Source organism: Oryctolagus cuniculus, chromosome 1 (assembly GCF_051225735.1).
Source record: "Oryctolagus cuniculus isolate XC-2025 breed Fujian yellow rabbit chromosome 1, ASM5122573v1, whole genome shotgun sequence".
NCBI lineage: Eukaryota > Metazoa > Chordata > Mammalia > Lagomorpha > Leporidae > Oryctolagus > Oryctolagus cuniculus.
The window spans coordinates 178,290,637-178,310,024 of NC_142867.1; the positions used below are offsets into that span (position 1 = coordinate 178,290,637).

Genomic DNA, 19,388 nt, shown 5'->3' on the forward strand with positions numbered 1-19,388 from the left:
GTGTGACACTTAACCCAGACTGACCTGTCGCAGACACTTTGCCTCTTTGCTTTATAATCTGCACTGCCTTCTCGCCCAACCTCTCCTTCCCTGCCTCCCCTTTAGTCACGCTAGCTAGCTAACAGCATTTTTTTCTTCTGAACCACTTGAAAATAAACTGCAAATATTGTAGCACATTACCTCTAAATGCTTCAGTGTGCTTCCTAAAAATAAGATTCTCAACATAGCCACAGTAGTTATCCACTTTCATAAATTAAACCACTTTACACTGCTGCCCATATTCCAATTTTGTCAGCTAACCCAACAACATCCCACACAGCATGCTCCTACAGTACAGGCTCTGGTCTAGGGTCAACTATTACATTTAGCTCTCACAGCTCATTAGGAGAGACAGAGAGAGAGAGAGAACGAGAGCCACCCTTGGTGACAGCTGCTAAAGATGTGCCGCCAACTGAAATAAAGAATTGTCAAAACTAAGACACCATGGCTGGCGCTGCGGCTCACTTGGCTAATCCTCTGCCTGTGGCGCCGGCACCCCAAGTTCTAGTCCCAGTTGGGGCGCCAGATTCTGTCCCAGTTGCTCCTCTTCCAGTCCAGCTCTCTGCTGTGGCCCGGGAAGGCAGTGGAGGATGGCCCAAGTGCCTGGGCCCTGCACCTGCATGGGAGACCAGGAAGAAGCACCTGGCTCCTGGCTTCAGATCAGCACAGCGCACCGGCCGTAGTGGCCATTTGGAGGGGTGAACCAACGGAAAGGAAGACCTTTCTCTCTGTCTCTCTCTCTCTAATTCTGCCTGTCCAAAAAAAAAAAAAAAAGAAAGAAAACAAAAACAAAAACAAAAAAAACTAAGACACCAGACAAACAGAACAGGTAAGTCCTAACAAAAGTTTTGGAATCATAAGAGAAACTTGAGGTGTTCCATAAAATTCAGACAGGAGAGTCTAACCGATTTGTGGCTGGAGAGGAAGTGAATGGAGTCTGGGGAAGGATTCGGGCCCACCTGGTGACACACACCAGATCTGCATGGCTGAGGCCATCCGCCTGCCTCTCTTCCTGACGTGTGCTGTCCAGCAGGGGTAGGGAAAGTTTCTCGACAGTGGCGGTCCAGCCTCCCCTCTACAGTGTCCCCTTCCCGGCTTCCTGCACCTGAAAGGCAGCGGCAGCCGAAGCCTCTTGCCTCTAGCTTCCCCGTTTCTAGATCACAGCTACTGCAGAGCGCCACAGAGTAAGCACCTCCCCTAGGTGGCTCAATTCTGGATGCCACTGAGGGTCAGTGCTGGACAACAGCCTAGAACCAACCACTCCTTTGGTCCTCTGTGTGTTATAGAAGCACCTACTTTCTTCTTAGAAAAACTCCTCTTTCTCACACTACCTAGAGCGCTTCTGTTTCCTGCAACTGAAATGTTGACAGAGCAAGACTGATGGCACAGAAGGAAATAAGCAAACGAGATCACAGAGATTGTGATCACAGACAGTGATCACAGCTGGGAGCAAATTAAACAGGATGCGGAGCAGAGCAGAGAGAAAGGTGCTTTGCCTCACTTGGAGCCTGACCTTCATAGCAATTACGGGAAGCCGAGGATGGGGTTTGGTTCAATCAGCCAGGTCAGGAAACTCACAGGCAAAAGCAAGCACTTCTGCTGGGAAGGAATGTGGAATGTTCAGGAAATCCAAAAGAAGCTGGAGTAGCTAGAGTGGCCTTGGAGGAGGGGAACGAAGAAGGCAAAGCCAGACCATGCAGCTCACAGGAGAGAGTCGGGCTCCTTTCTAAGTGCTGCACACAGGCATTGAGAAGCCACAGACAGAGGAGCAACAGGTGACTGATGCGTGACAAAGAGCCCTAAGGCTGCTGCAGAGTGCCCAGTGGATTGCAGAGGGCAAAGCAGAGGAAGCAGGAGACAGCAAGACTCTCTCCCCCCCTCCCCTCCCCTCCGGCAGTGCAGGCTCCAGGTGGCGGTGGGGGTGGCGCTGGGGGTAGCGCTGGAGCCCCATTTCAGAGAGACTCACCAGAACTAGATGACATTGGAGAAGCACAGGGGAAGGAAAACCAAGGACACACAGGGAGAATCAAGGATGAGGTCGTGATTTTTTTCTTTTGTTTCGAAGGAGGGCTCCTATGATTGACTATTGCTATTTATTTATTTATTTTAGTTAAGCAATGCTCTTTTAAATCAATCCCCAAAGCCCAGGCCATGAGGGAAATGGAATGTTGTGTGGTCTTTAACAAGCAGGCTAGAGTTCTTAAAATACCACAAGCCCCTCAGTCGTAAAATGTCAGAGCCTAACCTACATCCAGGGGACCCTGGCCATCCCACACATACACACTTGGTTTCCTCCTGAACTGGACTCCTGCATGTCCAATGTGGCATTTCTACCTAATTAAAAGGTAACCCCTCTACCATAAAGTAAAAGGAGAAGTAAAAACAGGAACACCCCAGACAAATAAAGATCACTGATTCTAAGCTACTACAATTATTTACTTTCTAAATTTCAAACATAATTGGCTATATGATTAAACTTTGGAGTCCCACAGCTTAGTAAAGTTATCATTCCCATTGGTTATCTAGCTTGAACCAGGATGTTTATTACTGCTTGTATTTAGAAACAAAAACAAAATCTTACCCCGGAAAGTGATTTTAAAATTCATATATCAGCAAATGAATATTTAATGTCAAGATGTTCACTAAGGTTTCCCATAGTATTTGAAACAATCCTAATATGAGTCTTTGCTGCTCTGTAGAATTCTAGCCATTTGAATGTACTTACACAAAGCAAAATCTATACAGAATCAAAGTAATGGCTACAACTAAGTATTCAAAGAATGCCAGGTACTGAACGAGCTACCAGGGTTGTATCCGAAGGCTCCCAGTTGAGTATTTGAATTCCCAGGGACTGAGGAGGACACTGAAGCTCACAGAGAGGTTAAGTAACTTAACTTGCCCCCAGGTCACACTGCCAGCAAGAGGCAGAACTCTCCCCACCTCTGCATACCCACAGGACAATCCACCTTGTTGCCTCTCTCTTACATTCCTTGCTACCAAGAGAGAACAAATCTGAAATAGAGGTGTGCCAGTAAAAGGCTGACTGATGTTGCCTGATCCTTTGTTCTACTTGGGACTTTGAATCCAGTGACAGTCTCTTTTATTCAACTGGTAATAGCTTAGCAATGCAATCGCCCGGGCATCCTTCTAGCAGGGGCCTAAATGAACTGGGTAAATAGCAGCTGCTTAGAGGAATGAACTAGAAAAGCAGGAAAAACTGTCATCCATGTGAACTATACATCTTCTGCTTTCTTGCAAATGGAGCAAATTATTCTTGGCAGGTCTAATCCCCACAGCCCCCAACCCTGTCTCTCTCCTATTTTTTTTCCTTTATTTTATTTATTTGAAAGGCAGAGTTACAGAGAGATCAATCTTCCATCTGCTGGATCACTCCCCAAATGGCCACAACAGTCATGGCAGAGCCAGACCAAAGCTAGGAAATAGGAGCTTGATTCGTGTCTCCCACGTGGGTACAGAGGCCCAAGCACTTGGGCCACCTTCCACTGCTTTCCCAAGCGTATTATCAGAGCTGAATCAGAAGTAGAGTAGCCAGGACTTGAACCCATGCTCAAATGGGATGCTAGCATTGCAGGCTGTGGCTTAACCCATTGCACCACAGCACTACTTCCCCCGCAAATCTTCTAATGATATCACAGCGTTCGAGCAAAGCCAACCTTTGACCCAAATGCACCCGACTCTCCAGTTTTGTTTTCCAATGCCCAACACTTACACTTCATTCTCATCATATATCAGATGCTTCTTTTTATTTCTGATGGTAAATTTTACTGTCTCCTGGGAATTTTTAGTTTTTCAATCAATTTAAGTGTGTTTTGTTGAGGTAACAGGAAATGGGCACAAGAGATGTCTTTTCTTAAGATTTATTTATTTTATTTGAAAGACAGAATGACAAAGATGAAGAGATGGAGAGACAGATCTCCCATCTGTTTGTTTACTCCCCAAATGCCCACAACACCTGGTGCTAGGCCAGACCTAAGCCAGGAGACAGGAACTCCATCAGTCTCCTACCTGGTGGCAGGGGCCCACGCACTTGAGCTATCATCTGCTGCCTCCCAGTGTGTGCATTAGCAGGAAGCTGGATTGGAAGTGTGCAGTAGCCAGGACTTGAACCCCACATTCAGATATGGGATGCAAGTGCCCAAGTGGTAGCTTGAACCGGCTGCACAATACCTACCCCTTGGCACAAGGAATCTTTGTAGGGTTATGGAAATGTTCTTAAATTGGATGGTGGTAGTGGCTATACAACTCTATAAATTTGCCAAATATCATTTAAGTGAATGTCTAAAAGGAGTGAATTTTATGATATGTAGATGGCATTTCAATTAATCTGGAGTTATTGAAGTGTATTAAAATAACAGATTAATAGAGCAGTTTACAGAGGTACATTCTGCCTCCCGATTGAGAGGCTAAAATATCACATTGCTAGAAAACACTCAAATCTGGCTCAGCAGATAAGGCACAGCAGTTAGGACTCCACTTGGGATGCCCACATGCCATGCAGGAGTGCCTGGGTTCCAGTCCCAGCTCCATTTCTGATTCCTGCTTTCTGCTAATGTGTACCCTGGGAGCTGGCATGCAATGGCTCAAGTAGTTAAGTGCCTGCCACCCACATGGGAAACCTGGATTGAGTTCCCAGCTCCTGACTTCAGCCTGACCCACCCCTGGCTGTTGCTGGCCTTTTGGGAGCAAGCAGATGAGAGAAATCTCTCCCTTTCTAATAATATTTTTAAAACAAGAGAAGAAGAAGAAAGCACTCAAGGGCATTCCTTTGCTGCTTTTGATGAGAGAGAAGAGTCAGCATTGCCTATAACCCATCCCATGCCATTTACCAAAGGAAGAATCTCTTCTTCCTCTGCTAAGGAAGCCAGGAATGCTATGAGGTCATCGTGCACCTGGAGGGGAAGGAAGGAACAAAGTTCCACAAAGGCTGGAGTGGTGGCACCTGATGTGGCGTCTGAGTGGTGGCATCTTCTATGGCCTTGTGGGAGAAGACCAGGTGAAGTAGCTGGGAAGTGAGAAAGGACCACCTTTTGGTAAATGCAGCATGAGAACAGGGTTAAGAAGCACTTTAGAACGGCTGGTGTGAAAAGTCCATACTGGGAATACAAGATCCTACAACACACCCTATCCCATCCCACCAGAGTAAGAGGCATTGGTGGAGGGGCCCAGGGATGTTCACTTGAACAAGGCACCAGCTCCCCAGACAATTCCCATGCACACGTAAGTGCAAGCACTGCTGAGACCGATTCTAATGGAAGCTGTATACCAAAGTGCTTGCGTTTGACTGCAAAGGCAATGAGAAGCTACAGGCAGATTTTAGGAAGTAAAGTGAGAATGCACTTGGACTTTAATTTCATTTAAAATGTTTATTTATTTATTTATTTATTTGAAAGGCATAGTTACAGAGAGATGGAGAGACAGAGAGAAAGGTCTTCCATCCTCTGGTTCATTCCCCAGTGGCCACAACACCCGGAACTGGGCCTATCCAAAGACCAGAGCTAGAAATTTCTTCCGGGTCTCCCACGTGGGTGCAGGGCCCAAGCACTTGGGCCATCCTCCACTGCTTTCCCAGGCCATAAGCAGAGAGCTGGACCAAAAGAGGAACAGCCAGGACTTGAACCAGCACCCATATGGGATGCCAGCACCACAGGCGGAGGCTTAACCTTTAAGTTAAGTGCCACAGTGCTAGTCCTCTTTAAAATTTTTTAATTTAATTATTTTCATTTATTCAAAAGGCAGAAGATCGAGAGGGAGAAAGAGAAAGAGAGACACAGAGAGAGCTCCTCCATTGGCTGGTTCACTCCCCAAATGCCTGCAGCAGCCAGGGCTGGGCCAGGCCAAAGCCAGGAGCCAGGAACTCTTGGCTCCTCCACTTCCAATCTAGCTTCTTGCTAGTGCTCACCCCAGGAGGCAGCAGACAATGGCCCAACTACTTGGGTCCCTGCCACACACATGGGAGCTCCAGATTGAGTCACAGCTCCTGGCTTCAGTCTAGCTAAGCCCTGGCAGTTGCAGGCATTTGGGGAGTGAACCAGAGGAAAGAAGACTGTTCTTTGTTTATCTGTCTCTGTCTCTGTCCCTCTCTGTGCTTTTCAAATAAACTGAAAATAAACATGTATTTCTCTTATTAAAAAAAAGAAAAAAGAAAGAAAGGTCTGCTCTTTATAAAGTACCCAGTTTCAGGTATTCTATTACAGCCCCACAAAACTCACTAAGACAGTACCTGAACACAAACATAACCTTTCAGAGGTGATGGTCTCCTATGAACACCTGAATGCTATAGAAAAGCCCTGTGACAACCTAGGACATGCACCACACAAAAAATGCCTGCTTGGAGAAATCAGAGGCTACAACATGTATATGCCAGTGCACAGAAGCCATTTCCAAAATAATACTGACATCACCACCTCCCTCGCCGGCGAATATTAACACTGATCAGTTCCAGACTAAGCCAGCAGAGAAGAGCCTTTGGGCCTGTGTTTAGCACTCTGCTGTGTTGAGGGATTGTCTCTCCCCTTCAGAGAAGGAGCAGTGCAGAAGAACTTAAGCTGGCACAATTCACCCAGCGGGAGTCCTGCAGCCTGGGTGGCCACTGCATCACCTACAGGAATGCAGCTGCACAGGTGTCTCCTTGTGCCAGAGCCCGGAGGGGCCCACCTTCACACAATGCCAGATCTTTGTGGGGTCAAAACAAACAATGCTGGGCCTGGCGCGCTGTGGCATAGCGGGTGAAGTTGCCACCTGAAAAAAGTGCCGGCATCCCATGTGGGCACCAGTTTGAGTGACGGTTCCTGCTCTTCTGATCCAGCTCTCCACTTATGGCCTGGGAAAGCAGTAGAAGATGGCCCAAGTGCATGCGCCCTTGCACCCATGTGGGAGACCTGGTGGAAGCTCCTGGCTTCTGGCTTCGGATCAGCCCAGTTCCGGCCGTTGCAGCCATTTGGGCAGTGAACAAGTGGATGGAAGCCCTCTCTGTCTCTCTGCCTCTGCCGCTCTGTAACTCTGCCTTTCAAATAAATAAATAAATCTTAAAAAGAAAAAAAAAAAAGATACCACACAGCCCCACAGTGCAGCCTTAACAGCGGCAGGGCTGAGCACTGTGTGCATCAACAATCCTCACAAGTAGCCCTGTGAAGTAGGTTCCATCCGCTGCATTTTTTAGACAAAGAAACTGCAGCTTGGAGAGACTAACTTATCCAAGGCTGCACAGAGAAAAGCAGAGATCCAAACGTGTGTCTGGAACTGGCACCACACCACTTGATGAAACGTGTCACAGAGACATGCACTGCTCCTAGTTTTTGAGGCCTGTATGCGTACTAAGGAAATTAGCAGATTTAATTCATAAAGCCTACCACACATTATAAACGACATGACATGGATCCCTAGGAATGACTGGACACAGGGGTCAGCATGGTCATTCTGTGGAAGACCCATAAATACACGGGCTATGTGAGCCAACAGTGTGTCCCACCTACTCCACCTGCAGCGGCAGGGTGGGAGCAGCCACAGGCCACACCTAAACAAACAGGCTGGCTATGTGCCCGTAAAACTTCATTTATAAAATTCAGCAGGAGTGCAGGCTGACTGTATCTGGCCTTCTGGTGTAGTTTATGGCCCCATGACCTACGGGAGGGGCACTGAATTTGGAGTCAGGGGCATGTGCTTCTAATTCTGATTCTGTGCCTAAGCTTGCTGAGTGACCTTGAGCCAACCACTTTTCTGTTTCTAAGATGTCTACTCTCTTCTCGACTGACAGCAAAAATAAGGTCACACTTCCCTTTAGCACACCAAAACAGCTGCAGACCCTTCATGAAATCCACAAGGAATGACCAGTGGCAGCAGTACCTAAGGGGAAGGCGTCAGGGGAAAGAAAACTAGCAATTTAGGGTACTTTTCCATGCCAAGTGCTTTGCAAAGGAAATCTGATTTCAAAAAGATCCTGCCCCAGTTGGCCTGGAAAATGACGTGAGAACCTGAGGTTTGTTTCCTTTAGTTCGGAGTGGAAGGAAAGCGACTGATACACTGGAAATGCATCAGAGTCCCAGACTCCAGGACACAGTGGCCTGAGGCAGCTGGACAGAGACAAGGAGGAAGCAGCCACACTCAGAGAAACCACGGCGCCCTGCTGACCACACCTGCACGGTGGTGGCTCGGGTGTCTCAGGATTTGGCTGAGGGTGAGAGCCCAGGGTATGAGATACAGCCCATGGCATCCTTCAACGTGCCTGACCCTGCCTGTCTCCTTCACCACTGTATTTCTGCTTATAGGCAACGCTGTAACCTGTTCTTTAGAAATGGAGTTGAGACAGGAGAAAACGAAACTAAAGACATAGGATCACGGTCGCTTCCTTCATCAAAAAGAGAGAGAGAGAGAAAACCATTCCCCCAATACAGGAAGGTACTAATGTCTCCCCCACTGTCAAAAATGAAAGCAGGAAGAAAAACCTCATTCCCTAACTAAACAAGTCGAAAGCCTATCAAAATCCAGCTGCACACACGCACTGCAGCTCTCCAGCCCTAACCACTTTACTCAGCGCCCCTGTTGTCCTTGCCTGCACCTACTTGCCCTGCTCCCTCCGTCTGCCTGGAGCAAGAAGGGTGACCTGGCCCGCCGCTGCCCACTGATACTCCACCATGCAAAGTCCAGGTCAAATGTCGCCTAGACAACAGCTGTCAGAGCTGGAGGGAACTTCACAGGCAGGTCATTCATTTCAACTCCTTCATGTTGCCTGTGAGAAACCCGAGGCCCAAAGGGTTAAGGGATTTCCTTTAGGTCAGTCACCAGCTGGCCAGCAAGGCCTTGGTCTGGAAACCAGGCCAGCTGATGCCCCCGCCACTGGGAGGGCACACCCTCCTTGGCAGGAATCTGGGCCCAGTGCCCCATGACAACCCTCTTCTCCACTTCTCTGTGGAGTCCTGGGCTGCTGGCACCCTCCCCCAGCACTCTCCTGCCCTCCAGGTTAGAGCCACCTGCTAGTACCCACATTCCTGACCTGCTGCTCCAGAGGGGTCAAAATCCTATCTTACTCATCACATTATCCCTGTAGTTGGCTATCCCATGTATATAACGGTCCTTCAGCGAGATCAAACAGTCACTCAACAATCAAAACAGAACATGAAAAACCCAGCTCCTGCCCCACCAGTCTTGCCTCCTAGCAGTCCTGCCCCATGACAGCCACTTAAACCCTGAGCTCTAGACACTGCTGGTCAGCTGAAGCCCTGAAATGCACACCCTCACTGCCACAGCGGCCCTTACTAGGGCTGATTCTGGGTGTTCACTGTTAAAGCCTTATTTCTGGGAATACCCAGGCGCATGTTTCTGGAAGAGAGATTGGTCTATGAATCAGTGAACTGAGAAGGAAGTAAGGAAGACAGCCTCACCCAGTGTGGGCGGGCACCGTCCGATCGGCTAAGGGCCTACCTAGCACAGACAGGCAGAGGAAAGGTGAACTCTCTCTCTCCCTCTCTCCCGCAGAGCTGGGACACACTTCTTCTCTTGCCCTTGGACATCAGAGCTCCAGTTTCTCTGGAACTTCAGACTCCAGGGTTTGCACCAGTGCCCCCTGCCCCAGGTCCTCAGGGCTTCAGACCCGCACTGAGCCCTGCTACTGGCTTCCCTGGTTCACCAGCTTACAGATGGCACAAGGCGGGAGGGGTGGCCTCTCCACTCCTAATTCCTCCTGGTTTCTCTGGAGTACCCTAACATCCTGTCCCCTCCAGCCTGGTTTCCTACCACCCTCACCACCCAAAGTTCCCCTAACTCTGGACCTTCCCCTGCTATTTCCTCTCCCTGAAACACCCTCTAGGAACTCGCTCATCACCACTCACTTCTACAGGGATAACCCCTATCCAAGAAATGGCCTCCTCCAGGAAACCATGCCTGATCACTCCTGGGTGTGGTACTGAGGGCCTCTTCTATAGCCCCAACGCCCCTGGCATCCCTCCACCATGGCTCTCAGTGCACATCTGCCTCCAGCACCCACCAGATCCTAACTCAGGGCAGGTGCTGTGTTTGCCTCTCCAACACCCAGAACCACCCTCAACACATTCAGTCAGACTGAGTAAGCCTCACTTACCAGTTACCATTAGGAAAAAAAAAACAAACATACAATGTATCATTTCACTGAAATCTTTTAAAATGTGCAGATGTCAGCCTCCTATCTGTAACACCAAGGGGACACATCCAGGGATCACAGCAACAAAAGCATCACTCGTCACAGCCAGTCTTCAAATAAAGAGGAGATGCAAGACGTCACTAGGAGCTGCCAGCCAGTCCCACACCGGATTCCTGTAGAGAAGAGCGAGGACCTCACCAACAAGGCCTTCTGGCCACACTGTAAACAGATATAAACAGAGCTGTTGCACTGGGCAGAAACACAGACCACAAAGAGGAGAACTGTGAGACAAATGCGCCCCAGGAAGCCTCACCAGCACCCCCAAGCACTCTGGGTCAGGGGAGGGCTGTCTTTAGGAACTGAGCACAAAGTGACTTGGGAGGGAGCACTTGAGATGGAAGCTGGGGAGCTGTCACAGATGGCTACATGGAAGCCACGCGCCTGACAGCGTTGACAGTATCAGATTCACAGTGTGGATAATGAGTAATAGCACCCATGGGCAGGGACCTCAGATAAGCAGGCCACCAGCTAACACAGGAAGCACTGCTACCTGCCTGCACAAACACAACTGCACTGCCACACTTGCAAGGAAGGAAAGAGGCATCTGAGTCCAGGGGAGGAGAAAATGAGAGCACGTTCCACTTAGAAAACAGCATTCGAAGAATAGATGGGATTTTAAGAGGGATTCAAGACCGAACAGTTTAGGAAAACTGCTTGTTTGTTAACCTGAGCCAGCGCTGAGACTGATGGTAAATTGATTCCACATCCTCCTCTGGCCTGCATCACCCAGGCACAAACACCCTCTCTTAACTCTGTCCCATCCGTACCCTCACCAACAAATGGCCCAGGCTCCCACAATAAGTAAATCCTCAGGGAGGCCGGCGCCGCGGCTCACTAGGCTAATCCTCCGCCTTGCGGCGCCAGCACACCTGGTTCTAGTCCCGGTCGGGGCGCCGGATTCTGTCCCGGTTGCCCCTCTTCCAGGCCAGCTCTCTGCTGTGGCCTGGGAGTGCAGTGGAGGATGGCCCAGGTGCTTGGGCCCTGCACCCCATGGGAGACCAGGAGGAAGCGCCTGGCTCCTGCCATGCCATCGGATCAGCACAGTGTGCCGGTCACAGCGCGCCAGCCGCGGCAGCCATTGGAGGGTGAACCAACGGCAAAGGAAGACCTTTCTCTCTGTCTCTCACTGTCCACTCTGCCTGTCGAAAGAAAGAAAGAAAGAAAGAAAGAAAGAAAGAAAGAAAGAAAGAAAGGAAGGAAGGAAGGAAGGAAGGAAGGAAGGAAGGAAGGAAGGAAGGAAGGAAGGAAGGAAGGAAGGAAGGAAGGAAGGAAGGAAGGAAGGAAGGAAGGAAGGAAGGAAGGAAGGAAGGAAGGAAGGAAGGAAGGAAGGAAGGAAGGAAGGAAGGAAGGAAGAAAGGAAGAAAGAAAGAAAGAAGAAAATGCTCAGGGAGCCACAGGGGTTAATCTGCCTGCCACCTTCCCCATCCTCTGCACCCACCTGCAGGGGAACAGGATTGAACCCTACTCCTACTTAGGAGACATCACCACAACCCTCATATAAAGAACCCTGAATCATCACAGAACAGTCCCTCCCTCCTTCGCTGGCCACCAAGCCACCTTCATGTTTTCATTAAGAAGCCCCTCAACTCTGCCCCTTCTCCCCACACCCACCCCAGCCTCTGCTCTACCTCAGTCTGCTCCACCTGCCACAGCACTGACAGCCTCTTGTCCTCCCCGCTGCCAACTCCACAACCTGGTTGCACCTACTTCAGCAGATCTGCCTCTGCACAGGAGAGCTGATCATACCTCCCTGGTACAAAACCTTCCAGAATCCCCTTTTTAGGAGATATAGCCCAAACTGCACTTCATGCCCCAAGCCAGACTTTCTAGTCTCCATCCAGGCCAGCGTCCCACAAGTCCTGCACTTTATCTCATTTGCTCTGCCCAGAGCAATCTTGCTCATCCTTCAAGATCCAGGTCAGGTACATCTCTTCTTTGGAGTCCTTGCTAACCCCTGAACTAGGGTGGCCAAGCAGCCCCGTGTGTACCTATGGTGCTAGCAGAATCCTGAGAGCACTCCACTTGCTCTCCTACTACCCTGCTTTGCACAATCTGTTATGTGGCCCTCCAACCTAGGACCTACTCTGACCCCAAACAGAACAAGTTACATATAATTGCTTTTTGCTAGACCTTGCCTATTGCTCACGGACAGTAACTGTTTTGTTTTAACTCATTAAGTTCCAAGTTTTCAGTTCTGTAAATATTTCAATGACATAATACTGCCATAAATATTGCTCAATTTAAGTTTCTGTGTGTGTGTGTGTGTGTGTGTGTGTAACGATGGGAAATAATGGTTTAAGGGAGTTTTCCAGTATCTGAAGACTGTTGGCATCTAAGAGGTACGTAATGAACACTAGTGGAAAACAGAAATTATTCTGATTCCAAGAAAATTATAGCAAATTATTCTCACATCCCACATTGGAATGCCTGGGTTCAGGTCCTGACTCTGCCTGTAGTTCCAACTCCCTGTTAATGTGCACCCTGGGAGGTAGTAGGTGACGACTCAAATAGTTGCGTCCCTGCCATGCACATGGGAGAACTGGACTGAGTTCAGGGCTCCTGGCTTTGGCCTTGCTCAGCCTGGGCTATTACAGGCATCTGGGGAGTGAATTAAAGGATGGAAGATTCTCTCTTTGTATGAAAGAAAATTATGGCAATCAATTTTATAAAATCTTCATCTGAACTTTAAAGGGGAAAATGTTCTAATCATAATTAGATCTTAAGAGTCCTGGGTTGGGGGCAGGGGTCTGACCTATGGTTAAGAAGCTGGTGAAGATGCCCATGTCCCAAATCAGAATACTTCCGTACAACTCCCAGCTCCAGCTCCTTCTTCCAATTTCGTCCTAATGCAGACCCAACAGGCAGTGGCAATGGCACAAGAACTTGGGAGAGAGAAAGGAAGTATGGATTGAGTTTCTGGCTACTGGCTTTGGCCTGGCCTACCCCAGCTGTTGCAGGCATTTGGGGAATGAACCAACAGACAGGCACTCTCCCCTTCTGTCTGAAATTCTCTCTTTCCCTCCCTCCTTCCCTCCCTCCCTCTCTCTCTCTCTCTGCCTCTCAAATAAATAAATAAATCCTGAATGAAAAAGTAGGCCATGAGAGCATCTGTCACACAAGCCATTTCTTTCCCTAATACAGTGTTTCCCAACTATTTTTCATTATCACCCCAAGAGGCCATTTTTGACCTTTTTTTCCCTAATTGCATCTCTCCATGAAATGTTAATACCACAGAGCTACACATCTGTGCTTTATGGGGTTCAGAATGATTAAATTAAAATTATGAAAGTTAAATTAGAAATGTCAAAGCTAGAAACATGTACTCATAAGCATATTCATTGATAAACTTTTAATTTAAAATATAATGTAGCACATTACATATGCAAATTACCAACTTATATAACTACATAATAGTATTGTAACCAAATTTTTCAAAATACTCAAAAGTATTATTTTCCCAGCAAAACAATTTTATAAAGATCTTAAAAGTTATATTTTTAGTGAGCTTCATTTTTGTTTCATATTATATGCCTTAACTAGCTGCTACATACTCATTCAGATCTTGATGATATTTTCTCTTCTTAGCACCTGACATAACTATCGGCAGGCTGATTAATAAAACTAGATAATAAAATATAAACTATTGCATTTAAATCTCAAATTCTGAGTCACACAAATAAAACCACAGAGGCAGCTAATGATAGCCTGTTTTCCATTGCAGAAGTTGCCAATCAAGACACGACTTCAAGATCAAGCCAAAGGCCTGTGCTGTGGCGTAGCGGGTAAAGCCTCTGCCTGTAGTGCCAGCATCCCATATGGGTGCCAGTTCAAGCCCCGGCTGCTCCACTTCCGATCCCGCTCTCTGCCATGGCCTGGGAAAGCAGTAAAAGATGGCCCAAGTCCTGCCATCTCCTGCGTGGGATCTCCAGTGTGGGAGATCCGGAAGAATCCCCTGGCTCCTGGCTTCAGATCGGCACAGCTCCAGCCATTGCGGCCATCTGGGGAGTGAACCAACAGATGGAAGACCTCTCTGTCTCTCTGCCTCTCCTTCCCTCTCTGTATGTAACTCTTTCAAGTAAATAAATAAATCTTAAAAAAAAAAAAAAAAAGATCAAGCCAATGCTAGAAAGTGCTCCAGTCACAGCCATCTTCTTTCCATGGATTTGCTGTAACTGATTGTGCATGTATTCTGTACAGCTTCTGTGAACTTGCTGTAAATACTGCTCACATAATATCCAAGGAAGCCAACTACAGAGACCTCAATGTCAAGAAATAAGATTTCACCAACTGCGCTCTGGAGAGCCAGGAGCCATAACATCTCAGATGTTTCTACCCCCATGAGGATGCAAGTCCTAACCTCTGTGCTCACACATCTCCCCTCCTAGCACCTATAAAATAAACAAAAACCTATCGTGTCCCCAAGAAATCATTCATCCCACAGCTTTCATGGCAGCTTCATTACCATCTCCTTTGGTACTTGGAAAGAAAAAGAATACCCACTTTATTGGCCTTTCTCCCAAAAAGAAGCCCCTTTTCTCCCCCACAAAAAAAGCAAAGTTTTAGAGCTGGAAGAACACTTAGAAATGGGGTGCCTGCTTCTTCATAAGAGGAAACTGAAGGAGCCCTCAGAGGTTGAGAGCCTTGCTCATTCAAGGTCACTGTCTGGTTCACTGTTGTATCTCCAGGCCAGCATAGGGCTTGGCGCCTAAGTAATCAGATGTTTGCACACATCAATGAATGACTGACTATGGAGCAAAGAGCACTGAGAGTCCAGCTTACCTCATTTGTAGCCTAGCACTTGCCCAACTATACTACTTTGTCCTTTTTCACTTCCCAGGAGTTTCAAATAATGACCACAGACCCTGTCTCTCACTCCTCCTAAGTGTGAAAAGTTTCCTGGCTGAAATGAAGGATTTTAGTTTTACAGACCCACAATCCAAAAACAAAGTCTTAATCCTGGAAAGAGTCCTCCAGCTTATTTACAATAAGGAACTTTCCACCAGCAACCCAAGGACACTGAGTCCACCGCACTTCCCCCGCACTTGCTTGCCTTGCTTTCAGCTCTTTATCCTAGAGTTCTTGTCCATGTCATATCTCCCTATCCAGACTGAGAACCCTAGAGAGCCAAAATTGTGTCTCCTTTTTCTAAGGGATCCACCAAGTTTGAACACAGAGCAATGCCCAACAGATGTCGCAAAATTTATACCAACAGAAACAGTGCCCCATGAGCAGACTGGACATGAACAAGAGCTTTGTTTCTGCCTTGCTCATCTCCTAGAAGCATAGTTGTGCCTAGTATGTAATAAGAGCTTACCAGTTGATAAATGAAGGATAGGGCAAAAACTGAAACTTTATTAAGCAGTTAGTCATCCAACATTTATTTACAAAGTATGCCAGGCTCCCTGCTGCTTTGCAAACTACCTTTCCCATAGAGCTAAGCCTTGGTCATCGGCTGATAGGTGTCCATACTTGGGCTCATCTTGTAGGTAGTGGACATAGCGAGGGTGCCCATTTGTCAGCATGGCTGGAACAAGCCAGCATTCATTATTAACACCATCTCCTCAACAATGCCCAGCTCTAGATGATCATGTAGTTCTAGGCACAGCAAATCTTTCTGGAAAAGAGACCTAGATTCAAAATTGTCACTCCACATTCATTCCCACTCTTGTTTCTCCATTCATAAAATAATGAAACTAAGTGGCTACAGTTATAGGGAAGCAGCTGGGATATGGGACCAGGACCATCTTGCAGGAAGCTTTGCATGGGAGGACCATGGATATTTAATATACAATAGAGCTGGCGCCGCAGCTCACTAGGCTAATCCTCCGCCTTGCGGCGCTGGCACACCGGGTTCTAGTCCCGGTTGGGGCACCAGATTCTGTCCCAGTTGCCCCTCTTCCAGGCCAGCTCTCTGCTGTGGCCAGGGAGTGCAGTGGAGGATGGCCCAAGTGCTTGGGCCCTGCACCCCATGGGAGACCAGGATAAGTACCTGGCTCCTGCCATGCCATCGGACCAGCGCGGTGTGCCGGCCGCAGCGCGCCGGCCGCGGTGGCCATTGGAGGGTGAACCAACAGCAAAGGAAGACCTTTCTCTCTGTCTCTCTCACTATCCACTCTGCCTGTCAAAAAATAATAATAAATAAATAAATAAATAAAAATTTAAAAAAAATATTCAACAGGAGGAGGCTGGTGTTGTGGCATAGTGGGCTAAGCCTCTGCCTGTGGTGCCAGTATCCCAGATGGGCTCTGGTTAAGGTCCCGACTGGTCCTCTTCCAATTCTGCTCTCTGCTCATGGCCTGGGAAAGCAGTGAAAGATGGACCCTGCACCCATGTGGGAGACCCACAAGAAGCTCCTGGCTCCTAGTTTCAGATCGGCTCAGCTCTGGCAGTTGCAGCCGTTTGGGGAGTGAACAAGAGGATGTAAGACCTTTATCTCTGTCTCTCCCTCTCCCTGTAGCTCTCTCAAATAAATAAATAAAATGTTTAGAAATATATATATATACACACACACACAACAGGCGGCCGCAAAAACTCTTCAGGAAGGAAGTGAAAGCATGAGCCAAGCACCACAAAAGTGTTACTAACTTTATTACAGAGAAGAACTGAAACAGGAAAATACAAGAAAAAGCGCTGGCTCCAGGTCATACCTAAAGACAGCCTAAAACTATGAATAAAAGTTGCCAAGGATGAAAATAGCAACGAATACGCTATTTCATCATTTGCCCTTATGAGTAGTGGAAAACTTTCAACTCTACACAGATGCATCTTAACACACTCTGTTCTTTGGGCTGCGGTCTCGGGACTCCCAACGCCAAGGGCAGGTGGCAGGGCAGGTGGGAAGTGCCGGGTAGACCACCTGCCCTCCTGTCTGCCAGAAGTGGCCAGGAGCTGCAGTTCGGCTTTTGTTTTGTTTTTATTTGGGACCCACGGCACTCGTTGTCAGGAGTTCCCTAGCGTCAGCCCGCCTCCTCCAGATCTTCCACTATTGCATCATTTGAAACCAAAAGCTCCCGAGTTGCGACGTGTAAAATCCCAGTCGGCTAAAATGGCAGCAGCCGTAGCTGCGGGTGCTGCGGCGGAGCCTCGGCCTCCCCTTAAAGAAGCGCCAGAGTGCGCCCTCTCCGAGCCGAGCCGCCCGGTGCTGAAAGGCACAGGCGGTGAATCCACAGGTCCGCCACAGGAGACGGCGGCGGCGCACGAGAAAGAGGGGAGCCCACAGGAGGCGCCCGCCCTCTCCGCCAACCCCTACACTCGGGACCCCCCGGGGGACCGCACCAGGCAGCCTCCTGCCAGGCGGGCTGCACAGACGCCCCTCGGTCCCTCTCGCCCCGAGCTGGCTGCCTTAATTTCCACCGACCCCGAGTCTTTGGACTCTGCCGCCGGCAAACTTCCACACAAGGTGAGATTCCGAGGTCGAGAACCGTCGCAAAAACCCTAGAGGACCGGTGCCGGCACTGCAGGTTCGGACCTCGCACAGCCCAAGCGCCCGCGACTCCGAGCTGCGGGTCCTCCGGCCCCGCTGGCTCGCACCCAGGCGCAGGGTCCGATCCATCCCCAGCCCGCGGGACGCCGCGGGCGCCCACCAGCAGCCTCTGCCCCTACTGCGGCGCTGGAGCCCACACGTCTCAGAGCAGGGACAAGGGGGCGGGACCTCGGCCGCCTCAGTCCCCCCGCCCCGGGGTCCCCGTTCGAGGCTCCGCAGCAGTGCCCGCGCTCCCCCCATCCAAGTACCTCGTCCGCTTCCAACTCCGCTCGGTTGCTTACGAGCGCCATATTCCTCCTCCGGCTGCTGCCGCCCAAAAGCCAAGAGAGGAACCCAGGAGCCGACACAGTTTCTCAGCTCTGGGTTCCACGCAGCTTGAGGGAGGGAGGAACGCGGAGGCCCGGCGGTCCCGGGCGGGGCCCGCGCGCGGCTACGCCAGGGCTCTCCCCGCCCCCAGCCCCGAACAGCATCCATTTCCCGAGCGGAGGCCCGGCGGCCGCCCCGCCTCTAGCTCCGCCCCCTGATGCCTAGCCCCGCCCCTCCACGAGGCTGCGCGACCGGGGCAGCCAACCGGGTTCCCGTAACGTGTCTCCGCCCCAGCCGGACCCGCGTCGGAGACCAAGTCTCTGCGGGCCTGGGCTGCCCTCTGGGACTGAACCCCAAGGGTAGCCGCCTGTGACTGAGGTGCGCAGCTGACGAGGCCAAGGGCACAGCCGCGTTCCCCCTGGGGCCAGTGGGAGCGCCCGCGTGGCCCTCGGTCCGCTGCCAGTCCGTTTCCCCGACCCGGGCAGGAAACCGGGTCTCACAGGTGTGGCCAGAGAGCAGCCTTGGGCCGCGGTCACCGGTCACCGAAAGGCCTGTGGCACGCCACTGCCCACTGAGTCAAGGGCGTCGTCTTCAGATCCAGGGACTCTGTTCCTTGAGTGTTTTCCAAAGGTAAAAAACCACGGACAGCCACTTAGACAGCTCTTCCACCTTCAAAGCTGTTTTCCCTCCCACAGCACCTGGAACCGTGCCTTGCATCTGGTGGGTGCTCAGCGCGTGCTGGCTGAGTTCAGAAGTGATTGTTGCTTCTGACGTAAAATAATGCACCTCTCCTACTGGAAAATTAAAGGCTAACAGGAGGATCAACTTTATTTTACATCCAATAAAGTTCAAGGGTTGAATTCAATGACAAGTGCATTACAAAGTGCATCCATTCATAATATAGAACTTCCCAGAAAGTTCTCTGTGACCTTTGCTGTCAATTTCTAACTCCCACGTTCAGCCTCTGGCAACCCCTGATCCGCTTTCTATCTGCTTCGTTTTGCCTTTTCTAGAAGAGTTTTATATAAACTGATTCATAGATCTTGGAGTGTTTTGGGTTTGGCTCATGAAAGATAATTTAATAGTCAGCCAATGATGACTGTAAAAACAGTTAACAGTTATTGGGTACTTACTCCCTGTGTGCCGGGACTATGCTGTGCACCTTGCATGTATGAGTCTTATCTCACTTATTCTTCATAACCCCATGAAGTAAGGTACTCTTACAGATACATAAACTCAAGTTCAGAGCATTTCAGTAACTGGCCGAGGTTAAGCAGATATTAAGTAGTGGTGTCAGGTTGAGAAACCCAGCAGGCTAACTCCAGGCCTCGGTGGATAATCATTGTTCCATACTGTCTCTAGGCAAGC

General features: G+C 49.3%; 1 protein-coding gene across 8 annotated transcripts in view; it reads right to left on the bottom strand.

Annotated features, from left to right (window-relative positions):
- TTC39B (tetratricopeptide repeat domain 39B) overlaps positions 1 to 18,243 on the bottom strand; it is a 152,673-nt gene extending 134,430 nt beyond the window's left edge. For 3 of the 8 annotated variants that reach the window (XR_016223799.1, XR_016223801.1, XR_016223802.1), the window contains exon 1: positions 17,963 to 18,229. Coding sequence is in view for 1 of the 8 variants with exons in the window: in XM_008254654.5 (XP_008252876.4) it covers positions 17,963 to 18,004 (42 nt within the window). In the remaining 7 variants the exon portion in view is untranslated. Of the gene's footprint in view, positions 1 to 10,132; positions 10,345 to 17,962 lie in introns of those variants that run through there. The other 5 variants (XR_016223804.1, XR_016223800.1, XM_070052366.2 and 2 more) reach the window with 5 other exon arrangements.
- Between the last annotated feature and the right edge of the window lie 1,145 nt (positions 18,244 to 19,388).